This window comes from Hypanus sabinus, chromosome 25 (assembly GCF_030144855.1).
Source record: "Hypanus sabinus isolate sHypSab1 chromosome 25, sHypSab1.hap1, whole genome shotgun sequence".
In the NCBI taxonomy this organism is placed as follows: Eukaryota; Metazoa; Chordata; class Chondrichthyes; order Myliobatiformes; family Dasyatidae; genus Hypanus; species Hypanus sabinus.
The window spans coordinates 35,696,810-35,715,510 of record NC_082730.1 but is presented as its reverse complement, the minus strand read 5'-3'; the positions used below and the strand labels follow the sequence as shown (position 1 = coordinate 35,715,510).

The 18,701-nt window shown below is 40.9% G+C and overlaps 1 protein-coding gene across 1 annotated transcript in view; it reads right to left on the bottom strand.

The window, feature by feature from the left end:
- Positions 1–18,701, bottom strand: part of itpr3 (inositol 1,4,5-trisphosphate receptor, type 3) — a 315,156-nt gene that overhangs the window by 210,621 nt on the left and 85,834 nt on the right. The window contains exons 3-4 of the mRNA XM_059950461.1: positions 8,349–8,470; positions 3,138–3,224 (exon numbers count right to left, since the gene is read on the bottom strand). Of these exons, the coding sequence (XP_059806444.1) occupies positions 3,138–3,224; positions 8,349–8,470 (209 nt within the window). The remainder of the gene's footprint in view (positions 1–3,137; positions 3,225–8,348; positions 8,471–18,701) is intronic.

Genomic DNA, 18,701 nt, shown 5'->3' with positions numbered 1-18,701 from the left:
CCGTAAACCGACAACGCTCCTTCACCCCCACAACAGGACGGTGGGGAGGGAGAGGCTCACTCCAGGACAACTGTTGTCAGCTCGAGCTGCACAGAAGTTTGCGGTCAAGCTCAGTCAAGCCGTTCTTGTTCAAAGATCTGCCTCACTAAGGTATACCCTAAGGGAGCCAAAGACAAGTCCATCAAAGCCTATGTAATTCTGGACAATCAGAGCAATCGCTCACTAGTCAGTCCAGAGTTCTTTGACTTGTTCAACATTGAGAGTAATCAGTTCCCATACTACCTTAGAACTTGCTCAGGCAGTGTGGAAACTTATGGAAGGAAGGCAGAAGGCTTCCAGCTCGAGTCCCTGGATGGTAAAGTCGTCACCTGTCTCCCTCCACTCTTAGAGTGCAATGAGATTTTAAATAACCGCACTGAGATCCCGACGCCAAGTGCGGTACTACACCAGCCACATCTCCACCCCATCGCCAAACACATCCCAGAACTGGATCCAAAAGCAGAAATACTCCTGCTATTAAGAAGAGATGTTCTCCATGTGCACAAAGTTAGGCAGCAGGTCAATGGACCACACGACGCCCCCTTTGCGCAACGCCTGGATCTGGGCTGGGTAGTGATAGGAGAGTTTTGTCTTGGCAATGTACACAAACCGACGGTTAGCACACTCAAGACCAATGTGCTACAGAGTGGCTGCCATTCAATTTTTCAACCCCGCACAAGTTTCATGTGTATCAAGGAGAACACAAAAGGCAAAAACAAGAAAAAGAAGAAAGGCAAAAGTGCAAAATGTGATAGTGAAATTTCTGGTGAGTGTACTATAGATCTAAGCACACAAGAGAGCTTTTCATAATGAGTTCCATCATGAGAAAACCAAAGAGAGTTGCAATTCATTAGAGAAAGCTGGTCAACAGCCAGTATGTGTAACACAAATTCTGTCAGAAAATCATTTTTCACAGTCTTCACAAATTCCAACGCCCTGTCTGCCAGACTGTGGAAGAGGAACAAAAACCCTCAAAAGGAAACCTGAGATGCAGCAACGCACCCGATTGACCCACGAGGTACTGTGCACACTAATGGCAGAGGTCACAGCCATTATAAACGCACGACCACTCCTACCTGTGTCTTCTGACCCGGAAAACCCCTTCATACTCTCGCCATCAATGCTCCTTACGCAGAAGGCAGAAGCCCCCCCCCCCCCTCCACCAGGGGACCTCTCTGATAAGGATTTGTACACAGAGCAATGGAGACAGGTCCAGGCTCTGGCAAATCAGTTCTGGTCTCGTTGGAGACAGGAATATCTACCTTTGTTGCAACACAGACAGAAGTGGACAGAACCTTGCAGGAATCTTCAAGTTGGAGATTTAGTCCTGCTCAGGGACAAGCAAATCGCCCGCAACAACTGGCCAATGGCCAGAATCACTGCTACATTCCCTAGCAGGGATGTACATGTCAGGAAGGTTGAGTTGAAAACTACCGACCAAGGTGATGTGAAAATTTACTAAAGGCCAGTTACAGAAGTCATTCTACTTCTACCTAAGGACTGATTTATAGACTGAAGTTTTGTATTATGTTCATTGTGTCCTTACGAAGGTCAAGTGGGGAGTGTGTTGCCTTTATGGCATTTGTTTAGTTTATAATATTTTCGCTTTAGTAATTCATTTGTTAGCATTTTCTAGTTAAAGTTAAGATTGTTTAAAGTAAATTCATTGTCTGTGATATATTGCGGCATGCGATGATGTCACACCCGGTTTCGCCGCGTCTTGTGGGAAAATACCGGTTTGGAGAAACGGGAAGGAGGCAGCTCACATGTGCAGGATCAGCGCAAGAAAAGTTTTCTTCCTACGCACTAGAAACATCAGTGAAGCAACGCCGTAAGTTTATGAGATAATCGATGTGTTGAATTAAAAATGTTAACGCTGATTCTATTAAAAGTAATGACGGTTGATAAGGTTTATGTTTTCGTTAGTTAAAGAGTTGCGGATAGTTTGTGTTGAAGTGTATTTAAAGCAGTCAATGGTGTAGGTAGATTCTGACTGTATGCTGCACTTTAATGTAATGTAGTTGTTGTAGTTTTACTTTTGCAAGTATTTACGATGTAAATGTGATATCAAGAAGGAAACAAATACTGTATACATTTTGTATTGATTTATCAACAGTTTTCACCATACGTTAATGTGAAAGAGTGAACAGTAAACGGTTAATCTTACTGCGATCCTGTTTTCATTGTCTACGGTTTACCTCAGTGTTTAGGTCAGAGTTCCATTACACCTGAGCGAGAACACTACACTTACATCTATTTCTTCATATGTGCCTTGGTAACATCTAGCTCCACCTCTCTGCTCCATCTTACACTTTCTACAATGCCTCTGCATGATCAATCTCTTTGTCAGGCACCAGTCTTAGATGAAGCAGATTTACACTAAGATAACTAAACATTAAATTAACTTTTGCCAAACTGACTTTTCTCTAACTCCATCCTCCACCATAATGTCAAAACTTAAAATATACTTAACCATAATCCCACATCCTCTCCACGAAAAAATTACCTACTTCCACTTTCGTAGTAAAACCTGTCCTGTGTCCTGCCCTCATATTGTTTCCATCCCTGAGATTCTAAAATACCTGTCCCTCACCATCCAGCCATAACTCAACATAAATATCATTGCATCCAAAATGCCATCTTTAAGCACTATTCTGTACCAAGTGCTGTAGTTCATCATTGCAGTCTTACAGGCTGAATTGCCTTTCAAGTATCCAGTACCTGAACTTTACACTTACATCCTGGGATTTAAAACTTCCATGATTTGGTTTCTATCTTTGAATAGCCACGACTTAACCCTTACATACCCTGCCCCAAAATCTCTGTTCCTGGAAGCTTACTTTGTGTATAACAATCCCTTTTTTCCTGACAGTATTGCTATGCCATCAGTGAAGTCGGCCAATAGGCATTCCCGAAAAAAATCCTCCACCTTTTAACTCACATCTTGTTAACTTGTTAACTCACATCTTTATTGCAAATATGTTAATTCTTTCAAACAACCCATCTTCTGTTTGGCATTAATTTATTGTCTTTCCGCCATGTTTCCTTACGCTCAAGGTGCTATGTAAATGAATGCATTAATTATCGTTGGTTCATACCTGCACTACACTTGCATATTTTATCACCTCTCCGTGCACCTTCTTATTTTCTGTTTCATTCTGCTTCTGTTCCAGCTCAGCTGCATGCTGCAAAAACAAAACAGGGGGAAGTTGAGTGGGTTCAATGTTTCTTTTTATCTACAATCAATTTAACAGTCTAAGGTTTATAATGACTTTAAATAAAATAGAAATTGCACTAAACTTCCCATAGCAATCTATATCCCAACAATTAATTGTTCTCAAGAATTTCGGAACAATTATACCTCCACACAGTACAAAGCCTCTTGATACAAGAGTCCTTAGACAAGCCTAGCATTAAATAAATTTTGAACTGAAGTCAATGAATTGATGCCATTTAGTACAATGCAAGTCGTACACCAGCACTGTGTTCCTACAATTCATGATGATCATCACTCCTGGTCAAAATTGGTCCCTGTGATGAAGGGGCTTGGACCTTCAATGTTAATTCTGCAGGTGCCGGCTGACTAGTTAACTGTTTTCAGCATTTTCTGTTTTTACTTCAGGGCATAAGTTAGAGCAAAATAAGGGAGGTGGAAAAATTAAGGTGTCAGCAGTTAGCAAAGAATGTGACAAGAGATGACAGGAAGCCCGAGGGATAGACCAACTGGATTGAGGGATTCTGAAGAGCAGACTCCTAGCCAAAGTAATAGCAAAGAATGGATGTGGCAGAGAAGAGCTCAATGCCATGTTCACCTTTGTTACTGGTTTTTGGACTTGAAATGCAAACTATATTTCTCTCTCCACAGATACTGCTGACCCTGCTGAGTTTTTCAACATTTTCTGCTTTCACTTCAACTTTCCAGTGCCTGACGTTTGTTGGACTTTCAGCACTAGTCCCTAGTTTGATTGATGGGAGTTCAAAACAGTCATAGAGTCATAGGGAAGTACAGCATAGAAACAGCCCTTTGGCCCATCTAGTCCATGCCAAAACCATTTAAACTGCTACTCCCATTGACCTGCACCTGGACCACAGCCCTCCATACCCCTACCACACATGTACCTATCCAAACTTCTCTTAAACGTTCAAATTGAGTTTGCATGCACCACTCGTGTTGACAGCTTATTTCACACTCATGACCCTCTGAGTGAAGAAGCTTCCCTTCAGGTTCCCATTAAAGTTCTCACCTTTCACCCTTAAGCCATGACTTCTGGCTTAACTCCCAGCCAACCTCAATGGAAAAAGCCTGCTTGAATTTGCCCTGTCTATCCCCTCATAATTTTGTATACCTCCATCAAATCTCCTCTCAATCTTCTATGTTCTAAAGAATACAGTCCTAACCTTTTCAATCTTTCCTTATAACTCAGGTCCTCCAGACCTGGCAACATCCTTGTAAATTTTCTCTTCATTCTTTCAACCTTGTTTACATCCTTCCTGTAGGTAGGTGACCAAAACTACACAAAACACTCCAAATTAGGCCTCACAAATGTCTTATAAAACTTCAACATAACATCCCATCTCTGGTACTCAGTACATTGGTTTATGAAGGCCAATGTGCCAAAAGGTTTCTTTATGACTCTCTCTACTTGTGACACCACTTTCCATGGATTATGTACTTGTATTTCCAAATCCTTTGTTCTACCACACTCCTCAGTGCCCTACCGTTCACTGTGTAAGACCTACCCTGGTTAGTCCTAGTGAAGTGCAAAGCCTTGTACTTACCTGTATCAAATCCCATCTGCCATTTTTCAGCCTGCATTTCCAGCTGATGCAGATCCCTCTACTATGGCCTTCCTCACTGTTCACTACAGCCCCAATCTTGGTGTCTTCCGCAAATTTGCTGATCCAGTTAATCACATTATCATCCTGATCACTGAAATAGAAGACAAACACCAAAGGACCTAACGCCAATCCCTGCAGCACACCACTAGTCACAGGACTCCAGTCAGAGAGGTAACCCTCTATTATCACTCTCTGGCTTCTCCCACAAAGCCCATGTCTAATCCAATTTACTGCCTCATCCTGAATGCTGAGTGACTGAACCTTCATTACCAACCTCCCATGCGGGACCTTGTCAACTGCTTTACTAAAGTCCAAGTGGACAACGTCCATTGCCTTGCCTTCATCCACTTGCCTGGTAACTTCCTCGAAGAACTCGAGAAGATCAGTTAGACTTGACCTACCATGCAGTGGGTGACTATCACTGCCTAAACCTAGCCTGTATTACTCAGAGTCAGCCTTCATCCAAAAGAGACTTAAAGGGGAACACAGTGGCAAGGCAGGCTGTTCAGTCATCTCAGCTCCAGAGACCTGGGTTTGATTCTGATCCCCAGGGCTTTCTGCGTAAACTTTGCTCATTCTGCCCTACTCTGTTTCTTCCCAAATCTGAAAGTTTAGCTAGGTCATGTGGCTCGTGCAAATTGTCCCAACTGCAGATCAGAGAAGCAGGGAATTGGTAAAGATACTGTAAATGCGTGAGATAAACGTATACAAGGAAATAGCTGGGGAATGCATTTGTTCTGAGAGCTGACACGGACTCAATGGTCCCCTTTTATTTGTTAAGAAATATGTAGGCAATCTATCACCACATGTTCCAGTTCCCAAAGAGAGCATAGTGTTGGCTATTACTGATAAACACTTTGCCAAAAACAGGGCGTAAATAATCAAAAATAATAGAACCATCATTATTCATCCACCTTCTCCTATCTCACCTCTCAGTACAAACTGTCCTGATTTACAAGTCGCAAGTGATTTATGTGTACCTTGCTTACTCTCGCCCCACCCCCCCACCTTGGCTCCACGAACAACAGAGCTGCAACCTTGTCACAAAGGGTACCTCACCTCTGCTAGCAAGGTGTTCACTGACGTAGCCCAGAATCTGGATTCTCATGACTCAGTGTAATTCTTCTAGCAATGCCTTGGTAAAACAAGGCCTTCATAGCTCCTACATATTTAAGCCAACTCCTAGTACTTGAGAGTATGTGAAACAGCCATGTTAGGCCTTTAAGCAGATTGCAACTACTTAAGCATTTCATTATCCTGAAAGCAGTGTGTCTAACACTGCATCAGCCACCTTTACCATTCATTCCCTCAACTGCCAACACACCTTGTAACAACGTGTACCATCAACAAGGTAATCTGCAGCATCTCTACAGTGAAATTTAAGATAACATCTCCAAAACTACACCATCTTCCATTGAGAAGGACAATGGCAGCAGTCAAACCAAAATATCACCAACTAAGAGTCCCCACAAGTTTAAAGTGTCCTGACTCAGAAGCATAAACCTTATTTTACTTTCTTATAAAAGTCATAGAACAGAAAATTCAAATTACTCATCGGTGTAACCTGAACTATGTCTGCATCAGTTGGGCCATCAAAGGAGTGAGAGAGACAAGATTGAAAAATGGGTTCATGGTACAATGTTTCAGCATAGAAACAAAGAAAAAGGGAGTAGTCAGTCAGGTTTTTACTCAATAAATGAATGGCCACAAGGTATGAAGCAGAAGCCAAAGGTCACATTCTCCAGTGGTAGAACATTATCTTGCTATGTATTTAAAACTTACAGAAATTGAGATAGAGCAGTTAAGTAGGTAGTGTAATTAATTCTAAGTTAAGTGGTTGTGTTTTCCTATCCACTATTACCAACCAGCAGTATTCTTAAAAGTGTACACTGTATGACATAATTGGACTGTAGCTGATTCCATTGTTTGTCAACTCTGCAGGGAGTTGTCAAGTCTCAAGTGGCCAGGGCATGTACAGTATAGTTTGAAAGTGGAAAAGGATGGCATACCATGAATGACTCTTTATGATAAAGGTGTGATGCAATGATATGTGCTAAACATTTGCTAAAACTCCCGCCAGTTTATTGTTAAATCCACAATTACATGCATATCCGGATGCAGTGAAAATCTTATTTGGGGCAGCATCAGAGGCATACAGCACACCATAAACAGCATTCACAAGAAAAGCATAAATCCAGTATCAGCAACACACACAAAACACTGAAAGATGTCAGGCAGCATCTATGGAAAAGAGTAAAGAGTTGACATTTCAGGCTGAGACCATTCTTCAGAACTAAGAAGGGGTAGATGTTGAAATAAAAAGGTAGGCCATGAGGAAAGAGGCTGACTGGAAGGTGATAGGTGAAGCCAGGTGGAAGGCTGGAGAAGAACGAATCTGATAGGAGAAAAAAAGCAGGAATGGAAGAAAAGAAAGGAGGAGGGGACCCAGGGAGAAGTAACAGGCAGGTGAGAGGAAATGAATGGTCAGAGTGGGGAATGGGGAGGGGGAATTGTTCACTGGAAGGACTAATCGATGTTCATGATTATAAACAATTTTTACAAGAAAATACAATTGGAACAAAAAAAGTCCTTTTTAGAGCAAAGTGTTCAAGGTGATTGTAGTGTTGCTAAGCTGTGATGATAAGAACTTTGCTCATTGGTTCAAGAACCAAGGACTGAAGGGAGGTGAGACCTGATGATGTGAGACTTTAGGCTTTTGCACCTGTTGCCTGGTGGCAGTTGCAAATAGATGGCATGGTCCAGGTGATGGGAATGTTTGATGATAAACGTTGCCTTCTTGAAGTAGCATCTCCTGGAGTGTTTAAGTGAGTGAAATGAAATGTTGTATTGGGCGGCATCCACTACTAGCTGCAGCTTCTTACATTCCCGTGCATCTGAATTGCCATATCATGCCATGATGCAACCAGTTGGGATATATTCAACATTACAGCTGTAAAAGTTTGTTCGAGTTCGATGAAAAGTTCAACCTCCTTAACCTCCTAAGTGAAGATGCAAGTGTGCTTTCCTGTGACTGCATCTACATGCTTGGCCCAGAACGATTCATCTAATACGTGAACTCCCTTCAAAAATTTAAAGCTGGTTTCCGACTGGGTTCAGATGGTAATTCACCAAGAAGAGTGATATTAAAGTCACATGTACATAATACACCAAATAAATTTATAAGAAATATCATATTTTTGGGAAGTTCCATAAATATCTACCATTAACACAAATTATTTGTCAGAAGACAAAGGTGGTGGAGGCAGATACGATCGGGTCTTTTAAGAGACCCCTGGATGGGTACATGGAGCTTAGAAAAATAGAGGGCTATGGGTAACCCCAGGTAATTTCTAAAGTAAGTAGGTTGACACAGCATTGTGGGCTTAAGGGCCTGTAGGTTTTCTATGTTTCTAATAGGGTGCTCAAAAAATAAAGATGCATCAGAAATATATAAGGCATTAACACCTCACCTGAAGCTTCTGCAATAATGCAACATCTGCAAATTTCTCTTTGTCCTGCTTTGCCTGCTTTGCTTTCCAGTATTGTTTCTGAGCTGAATAACGGTTCATAGGACATACCTTGAAAAGGCAATCTGCAAAAGCAAAAGTAAAACTTAGATAATTAACACATCTAAAAGAATCACTGAAACTTTGAAGGAATATTTCTCAATATTGTTACAAAACTCAGCTGGCTTAATTTATGGAAATATTGAACTGTTGGGTATCTCCCCCCTTTCTCAGTGAAGGTCAGGAAACTAATCACTAAATTACATATACATACACTTCCAGCTGCATCCACATTTGGGTTTTTCTTCCTAAGCTTTCTAAACAGGTTATTACTGTGTATTCTTTGCCTTAGAAACAAGAGTTCAGGCAGTAAACAAGAGTGGAAGTCAATTCACATTTAATGAATAAACAAGCTGTTTCCATGAGATTTCACTGGTATCGCTGTTGTGCTGTCAATGTGTTATAACTAACAATTGTGCATTATCAGAATTTAAATTCTGAGTCCTATATACCATTTGCAATGGGAGAATTGTGTTCCTATTCCAGTGCCACCAGGTTATCTCTCAATCTCATGCCAAAAGAACTGGGTTAAGCTGTCTGGTACCAGTTCAATTTTTTTTAATATAACAACAATCAATGCTGTTATCATGTCAGGCCATGAGAGAACAATGTTTTTATCCAGGTGCCTCACATACACAGTTCTAAGCTTCGACTACCTAGAACAGAAAGCCTGCAAAGCCATACATCTTTGGACAGTGAGTAAATTGTGAGTTAAGCAATTCCATCACAAAGCTTCACAGTTTAATATATTTTTCAAGTCAGGGTTATTGACATATTAATTACTCAGACAGCATAATGATTTCTGTACAATTGACTAAATGACTTTACCACTTCTTTCCATAGCTTTTTAAATATGGATTTGAGGGACCATATTTTGGAAATGGAGCACCAGCAAAAGAATACTGAGTGGCACTGCCCCATGGCCTCAGGAACCTCGGTTCCATCCTGACCTTGAGCACTGTCCACGTGGAATTTCTATGGCTTCCCTGTGTACTTATACCAGGTGGTCTAAATTCCCCCCCAGATTTCAAAGATGTGGGGATTGGGCAGTTAACTGGGCAACCTAGATTGCCCCAGTATGTAAATGGGTGGTAGAATCTCGTAGGATTTAATGGGAATTTTTTAAAAAGGGATTATTGGGGAAAATAAATCAATTGTTGTAGATTTGGCAGGCTGAAGGACTCCAAACTGCAACTCATTTCCACTCTAATATAGGAGCCAAGGAAACACTCTGCACCTTCTGTTGATGTTAAAGCAGCTCTTGGTATCACATTGGGTAAAGAATAAGAACATCAACTGAAGGGTACACAGAACATTGCTATCAGGTCCATCTTTAAAACACTGGGGTGGCATTTCTTACTGACGTGCTGTTTATTCGCATAGTCGTTGCAGCCAACTCCTAAAGGCACATACCATCTACAGCCCTCTTCCAGCAATGGAGATGCATCACTCCGCACTCATGAAGTGCTGTAACAATGGAACAGAGGATGGGAGAGGCTTCAACAGGCTATGGAGACCACTCAAAGCTACAGTCGTGCTACTGGCAGGGGCTCCTTAAGGAAACAAGTGAAGCATCTGAATGCCTGAACTTTGGGCAAGTTTGCAATGCAGGCAAATGAAATGCCCACTTTCCTTGCCACTGTGGGTTGGGGGTGGGGGGTTGTGGAATGAGACAAGTCTTCTCTCTTTGATTGTGGAGCTTAGGTGACCTTTCTCCTGCTACAGATATGCAGCAAATTCTGAGATATGGCAGAGATCTGCAGAACACCCTAGAATGATCCAACATTTAGGAAGCCATGGAGAACCAGAACCAAACTCTGTAGTCAGAACAGACATGGGAGGTTGCTACTTCAGGTCCTAGGAAATTACAAAGAATGCAATTTGACTGTTATCCTTTAAATAATGAAGTTTCAGTAGAAACAGGTTCATAAATTCTAGATGTTCTGTGAGTAATGTAACAATTTACATTGTCATTTGGAAAGATTTACCCTGGGACAAAATGCTAGAAAGAATTCCTAGCAGGAACAAAGATAGCCAAAATTGTGTGTAAATTTGCTAATCCCTAGTTTAAGTGAATTTTCGACATCACATTGTTTCAAAACTGTTTAAACGAAATTCAAGCCCAATTTTTTAGTGTTAACAAAATGGATGTATTTCTAGGAAATGCTCCTCTGATCGTGCAGAAAAAAAGAAGTTATTTAAAATGCTGTCACTGCAGCAGGGTACCAAACCAAACCTTTAGCTCAGCTTTCTGAACTGTAACTTAAAATTTGTTTCAAAAAGGTGTGATTGTTACCACAGAGCTGTGGCTAAAACTGGCAGCCGATGTATTTCAGTGCAACCAAACCATTAGAATGTGAGAAGTAAAAAATGCTGCCCTATGATACTTGTAGGATTTTATTACGGGATGTCTTCTCTCTTCATGACTAACACAGAATACATTGCATCCTTCATTTCCTGGTGTATGAACATAAAAATATCAGCAATCAACTGTAATAAGACAATTTTTATTATTTTGAAAGATGTGTTGAACACAACCACATTCTGCCCTTCCATCGGTACATTGTACAACGACAACGTACTCACTGGAGTTTAGAAGAATGAGAGGGGTGGATTTCATTGAGTCCTATGGAATATTGAAAAACATGAATAGAGTGAACGTGGAGAGGATGCTTCCTACAGTGTACGTGTCTAGGACCAGATGGCACAGCCTCAGAATGCAAGATCATCCCTTTAGAACAGAGATGATGAGGAATTTCTTTAGCCAGAGGGTGATGAATCTGTGGAATTCCTTACAATGGATGGCTTTGGCAGTGGGGGGGAGCAGGGGCAAATCCTTAGGAATATTTAAAGTAGAGGCTGATAGGTTCTTGATTAGTAAAGGTATGAAAGATTATGGGGAGAAGGCGGGAGAATGGGATTGAGAGAGATAATAAATCAGCCATGATGGAATGGTGGAGCAGACTCGTCGGGTTGAATGATGTAATTCTGCTCCTATGACATATTGTCTTCTACTAAGTGTGCCCAGGGCTCACTTACAGCCGCTTAACTCATCAAAGTAAGATTACATGTTTCTTCAAGACAACAGCAAACTCAGCAATGATCCAATTTCAACATCATAACCTACCTAAATCCTTTCTATGAAGTTCCAGTAATAATTGTCTTTATTTTATCATTTTTTCCTTACAGCATGGAAGGTGGCCATTTGGCCCATCAAGGTTTTTGATAGCCCTCAGAAAATCCAACAGTTGTGCTTCAGCGCCAGAGATGTGGATTCAAGTTCTGACTACCAGTGCTCCCCTTGTGAAGTTTGAACTTCCTCCCTGTCTCTGTATGGGATTGCTCTCAGTGCACACATTTCCCCCCACACCCCAAAGACATACAGATTAATTAGCTACTATAAGTTGCTCTTAGTGTATAGTGTTTTGACAGAATCTGAGAGTGGGTGGGAGTTGACTGACCGAAATGTTTGTTCCTGCAGACAATTTCATCATAACTGCTAATTGCCAGAACATGTATCTGACTGAAGGTATTAAAATAGACTTCAGGAGGTTTAGCATTTATATATGTACTGATTTGATGAATTTGTTTTGAGAAGCAATATAACAAACATATCAGATTAATTTCCAATGTATTTGGGGAATACAAAAGCAACATATTTAAGATCTGAAATAAATGCAGAAAATAGTAAGAACACTCTGAAGGGGAAATCTAAAGGGAACTTTTTTCGTGCAGAGTGGTGAATGTCTGGAACGCATTGCCCGAGAGGGTGGTGGAAACTGCGCTGCTGAGAGCATTTAAATCGACCAGCAAGAGAAGGCTACAGTCCAAGTGCTGGATTAACACAGATGGCGCCCAATGGTCAGCATGGATGTGGCAGGCCACATCCTGGACTCAGTAGCTCTTCTCCGTCACCTTTCCTCTTTTTTTAACGTGAGGTGTGTCAGCTTCACCCTGATTTTCCAGCCACCAACCTGCACTAGGGAGAAATTCCTCTGCCCACCAGGATAGTTTGTAGAGGAGCAGGGAAACAGGAAGGGCCAGGGAAAGCAACATTGACAGGAAGAAGCAAAAACTCCACACAGCAACAGAGAACATGTTCAAACTTGGCTCTCCAGAGCAGAGAGGCTGCAACACTATTGCTGCCTAATGTTCAAAGCAAACAGAAACTTTGCTTGTTCATGAAAAGCCCTAAGGGGCCAGTCTGACAGCTAGCTGCAGTCACGAGAAGCCAGAAATGCTGACAAATCACAAAGCCAAAGATGTTCCCTGTTAAATACCAAAATCAAAATATCTGAACTCACCTCAGTGTGAGTACAGTGCTCTCTGAGAAACAAGATGTCTGCACTGCAGCTGCTTAAATGGTGAGGATCATGGGATGGGAGGCATGAAAGTGTGGACAAAGGTCCATGCACATATTGTGGCAGTCATGGAAAATCTCAGATTATGAAGACATTATTCTTCAGAAAGGTTCATACAAAATGTAGCATCTCAGAAGACCCTATGGGAAGGGTCATTTTGCAAAGGGTCTTCACATCCTAACCTGGAGAGGGATGGGCTCCGCCTGGTTTCAGATGCCCAAGTATGATGAGCAATCACCAAAAAGATAAGTGCAGAAAGCTTGTCATGACGGCAACCTGATAACTCCACCAGAGTTAAGGGCGCGCGCACACACACACACACACACACACACACACATCCTAGGGTTCCTAAGTCAACCACCAGGGCACATTATTTCCTTATGAACTTCTCCAGCAATGGAGTGCTGCCAGCAGTATCCCCAGTGAGGCTTCCATTGAATGAGCAACTCAGGAGTTAAAACACAAAGACTCAATGGCCTCCCTCTGCTCCTATATCATATGGTCTTATGGTCACAAAAGAGAGCACTCCCTGTTATTCTAAGCACACTCTGTGAACCTTGGAATGTGATTTTGTGGTGAGTTCCAATTGGATTTGCTGATGTCAAAGGATGAGCACTATGCATTAATAACTGTTCTGCAACTATTCCTAGATTCACCCAAAAATTATGCCAATCAAAGAGGAAATGTGGTTGTGCAACGGAACATTGGTTAATAATTGATCCCATAAAAAAGACAAGTGTTCCAATATGTATCATGCTTGGAAGCAACCAAGCCAATTTCTCAACAGGCATGATCCTACACAGGAAAGTTTATTGATGCATTCTAACACATATTAACTTGTTTTTATGTGTGATTTTTAACCTAATGAATAAATGTTCACTCTTCCAAAAGATTTCAAACCTGTAGCAATGCTTAGTCTCTGTTCCTAATTAGATTCAAATAACTTCATCAACATATGTTTGACAAAAGGATCTATCATTTCCTAGATTAGTGTTGCTTTCTGAATGCATGGAGATAAATTCACTATGTCCCAGTCTAAAACAACGGTTCTTGAATTGCCTTGGATGTTTTGAATGATTATGGCTAAATTAACTGCATTTTTTTTTAAATCCTTTAAAATCCTCAGAGGGAATCATCAAATCCTCAGGATTCATGGTCTTTAATACCATTCATTTTCAACTTTTTTTCTTTCTGAAGTTAAATTCAATGAATTTCAGTCATTCATCTCTTGCGAGAATGCTGTCATTCCTTCCTTTTCCAGGAGGAAATTGCTCAAAAAGCCTGTCATTTCACCTGTTAATCAGGCAAAATGAGAGTATAATGAGAACAATATAAGATGCCAAATGAAATAAATGGAAGCACCAAATTGAGCAAAATTCTGAAGCAATTTGTAGAAGTACATCAAGTGAAACTATTAAAATTGGGAGGAGGATCGGTAACCCAAGGAGTTAAAGAAGAGGTGAGAAGAAATCTTTTTAAGCACAGCATTTTAGAATGTGCATAAAATTTTAGAATGTAAAGGTGTAAGGAATTCACTCAAAGGAAGAAATTTGAGAAAGAACAAAAGAAATAAGCTAATTAGACGGCTCTTTCACAGAGCTAACATGGAGTCACTGAGTTGAATGTCTTTCTGTATCTCACTTTGTTCATTTAATGGTATTGGTATTTTAGTTAAAAGCATTGGGAATGAAAAAAAAGGACAAGAAGCTGATGAATATTATTTTACAGGTGTAAATATGATGCAAACCAAATTCACTCTCAACAAGTGAAGATATTGAACTTATCTAATCAGATCATTCTTCCACAATCTGCTTGCTGCTGAGATACATTTTTAACAGTGCATCAATTAATACCTAAGACTTTTCCATTTCCCAAGAGATGCATCCCTTCAGCATGACCGTAACCGATGCAATTTATTGAATTTCTCATTTCCACACTAGTTTAGGACTTCCTTCTGTCTGAGGGCAGAAAAGCAAATGATTATCTAAATCTTCACAAAGCTGTTTCTTTCTGAAGCTGCAGTGTAACAGGAAAGAATCAGATGGCTGTTTTTATGAGTTTGCAGTTGCTTATTCATAGCAAAAAATAGAAAGGACCAACCTTTTCCGTGTGCATTATGAATTCACAGTTATTCTTAGCTAATAAGATTATTTTTATAACAGGAAGGCCTATCACTACCATCTAAACCCTTGTACAGAAAAGCTGCATAGCTAGAAAAAAATCACAAATTAACCACAGAACCCTTTTTTTTCAGGATTTGAGGCGCCAAAGGAAATTCTTCTGATCGTAAACATTCATGCCTTCAAATGCAAGTAATATTCAACTGGTAACATGTAACCTCTGCTGTATGGCTTTCATATTATATTCTTAGACCAACCAGGAATCTGGGAGGTCATTAGATTTCTATATTGTTGCTTTATTTGTCAGGGTCCAAGCACATAATTTTAAACAAAGTGTCAAGAGGACTATTTCTGTTTTATTTGCTTTGGGACATTAACTGGCTTTGGTAGCTTATGTCATCGTTCCAAACGTAGGAGACGAAAAAAAAGCGCCTGTGGTTGAGCAGTTCCCTTAAATGACATAACCTTTTTGTATGAATGTTATCAAAAACTGTGCATGAGCACTTGACTTTGGAATATTTGATCCAATCCTACACAGAGGCCAGAAGGCACGCAGAGTGACATCAGTCTGTGAAACATGACCAGAGGCAACAAGACCTGATGGAGTACCTGGTAAGGCTCTGAAAACCTGTGCCAACCAACTGGTGGGGGTGTTCAAAGACACTTTCAATCTCTTTGCTACAGTTGGAAGTTCCCATCTGCTTCAAAAGGGCAATGATTATACCTGTGCTCAAAAGGAGCAGTGTGAGCTGCCTTAATGACTAGCACTCACATCTATGGTGATAAAGCACTTTGAGAAGTTGGTTACGGCTAGAACCAACCCCTGCCTCAGCAACGACCTGGGCGTGATCTCACTGGCTCTCCACACGGTCTTTGTTCACTTGGACAACACATATACCTGTTCCTACAATTCATTGTACCTTTCTCTGCAACTGGACCCTTGAGTTCATAACCAGAAGACCACAACTGAAGCGAATTGGAAGTAATATCTCCACCTCACTGACAATCAACACCAGCGCTCCTCGGGGATGTGGGCTTAGCGCACTGCTCTACACCATGACCATGTGGCTCAAATGCCATCTATATATTTGCTGATGATACAACCATTGTTGGCAGAATTTCTAATGGTGACAAGAGGGTATACAGAAGCAAGATATACCAATTAGTTGAGTGGTGTCATGGCAGCAACCTGCTATCAACATCAGTAAGACCAAAGAGCTTATGCTGGACCTCAGAAATGGTAAGACAAAGGAATACACACCAGTCCTCACAGAGGGATCAGAAGTGGAGAGAGTGAGCAATTTCAAGTCCCTGAGTGTCAATATCTCTGAGGACCTAACCTGGACCCAACACATCAATGCGGCTATTAAGAAGGCAAGATGATTGCTATAGTTCATTAGGAGTTTGAGGAGATTTGGTATATCACCAGAAACACTCGCAAATTTCTACAGACGTACTGTGGAGAGCATTCTAATTGGCTGTCTCACAACATATGCCAGTAATATTAAAACTGATTCTGATCCTGGCAAATAAAAAATACATTGACTTGGAATTTATGTGAAAGCAATAACAAGACTATCAACAAATATTGGAGGCAGTTAATGAACAATTTTGTAGGCCATGCATCCAGCATGAAATATAGAAATCAAGAAATTGTTATTAGTGATTCCTGGCTTAACAGTGTGCAATCTGCAGCCTCCTCTGAGGCAATTAATGTTGATTCAATCAACTGACCAGAACTTCATATTTTACATATTCTTCCCACATTTTCAAAGAGATACAAAGACATAATTATGCCTGAATAACTTTCTGGAAGTGACTCATTTGTAATTTAATGTTTCAAGACTTCAGTCATTTTAAAATAGTTTAAGCTTTTTAAAAATTCAGCTTCTAGCTTAATTCATGTTTATTTCCAAATCGATATTTTGTCAATGAATGTTTTTCTTGAAAAGAGATATGAATTTACTTCTTCTTTTGCAGCCTGCTAGAATTCTTGGCAAATCAAAAAAATTGTCTCATTGCAACATGCTTGACTTCAAATTTATCACCTTACATTCAGTGGCCACTTGACTAGGTACAGGACGTATCTAATAAAGATTGTCTTTTGCTGCTGTAGCCCATCCACTTCAAAGTTCAGCGTGTTGTGCATTCAGAAATGCTCTTCTGCACATCACCATTGTAAAGTGTGTTTATTTCATTTCTTGTCGTATCTCTGACAGCTTGAACCAGTCTTGCCTTTCTCCTCTGAACGCTCTCACTAACAAGGAAGTTTTGCCCACAGAACAGCCACACATTGGATTTTTTTGTTTTGTTTTTGTACTGTTATCTGCAATCTCCAGAAACTCTTGTGTGTGAAAATCTCAGGAGATCAGGAAAATCTCAGGCTACTCAAGTCACTCCATCTGGCACCAACAATCATTCCACGGTCAAGGTCGTTCAGATCACATTCTTTCCACATTTTGATGTTTTGTCTAAACAGCAAGTGAAACTCCTGATCATATTTGCATGCTTTTTTGCGGAGTTGCTGCCACATGACTGGCTGATTAGAAATTTGCATTAACAAGGTGTATTGACGTGCCAAGTAAAGTGTAGTTATTCAATTAAAATTTGATCATCCACAGACTCTTCCTTATGACCATTTCTTTTCTATAACCCATGCTGACTCTGTTCTCTGTACCCGTTTGTTCAGACACTTCAGTGTAATCATTCCATAATTCTTTCCCTCATAAATCATAAACACAAGAGATTCTGCAGATGTTGAAAATCATTTCAATAGACAACAGGTGCAGGAGTAGGCCATTTGGCCCTTCGAGCCAGCACCGCCATTCACTGTGATCATGACTGATCATACACAATCAGTACCCCGTTCCTGCCCTCTCCCCATATCCCTTGACCCCGCTATCTTTAAGAGCTCTATGTAACTCTTTCTTGAAAGCATCCAGAGAATTGATGTCCACTGCCTTCTGAGGCAGAGCATTCCACAGATCCACAACTCTCTGGGTGAAAGTGTTTTTCCTGAACTCCGTTCTAAATGGCCTACACCTTATACTTAAACTGTGGCCTCTGGTTCTGGACTCCCCCAACATCAGGAACACGTTTCGTGCCTCTAGCCTATCCAATCCCTTAATAATCTTATATGTTTCAATCAGATCCCCTCTCATCCTTCTAAATTCCAGTGTATACAAGCCCTGTTGCTCCAATCTTTCAACATATGACTGTCCCGCCATCCTGGGAATTAACCTCGTGAACCTACGCTGCACTCCCTCAATGGCAAGAATGGCCTTCCTCAAATTTGGAGACTAAAACTGAACACAATACTCCAGGTGTGGTCCTACCAGGGCCCTGTACAACTGCAGAAGGACCTCTTTGCTCCTATACTCAACTCCCCTTGTTATGAAGGCCAACATGCCATTAGCTTTCTTCACTGCCTGCTGTACCTGCATGCTTACTTTCAGTGACTGATGAACAAGGACACCTAGATCTCATTGTACTTCCCCTTTTCCTAACTTGACACCTTTCAGATAGTAATGACTTCCTGTTCTTGCCACCAAAGTGGATAACCTCACATTTATCCACATTAAACTGCATCTGCCAAACATTTGCCCACTCACCCAACCTGTCCAAGTCACCCTGCATTCTCCAAACATCTTCCTCATATTTCACACTGCCACCCAGCTTTGTGTCATCTGCAAATTTGCTAATGTTACTTTTAATCCTTTCATCTAAATCATTAATGTATATTGTAAATAGCTGCGGTCCCAGCACCGAGACTTGCG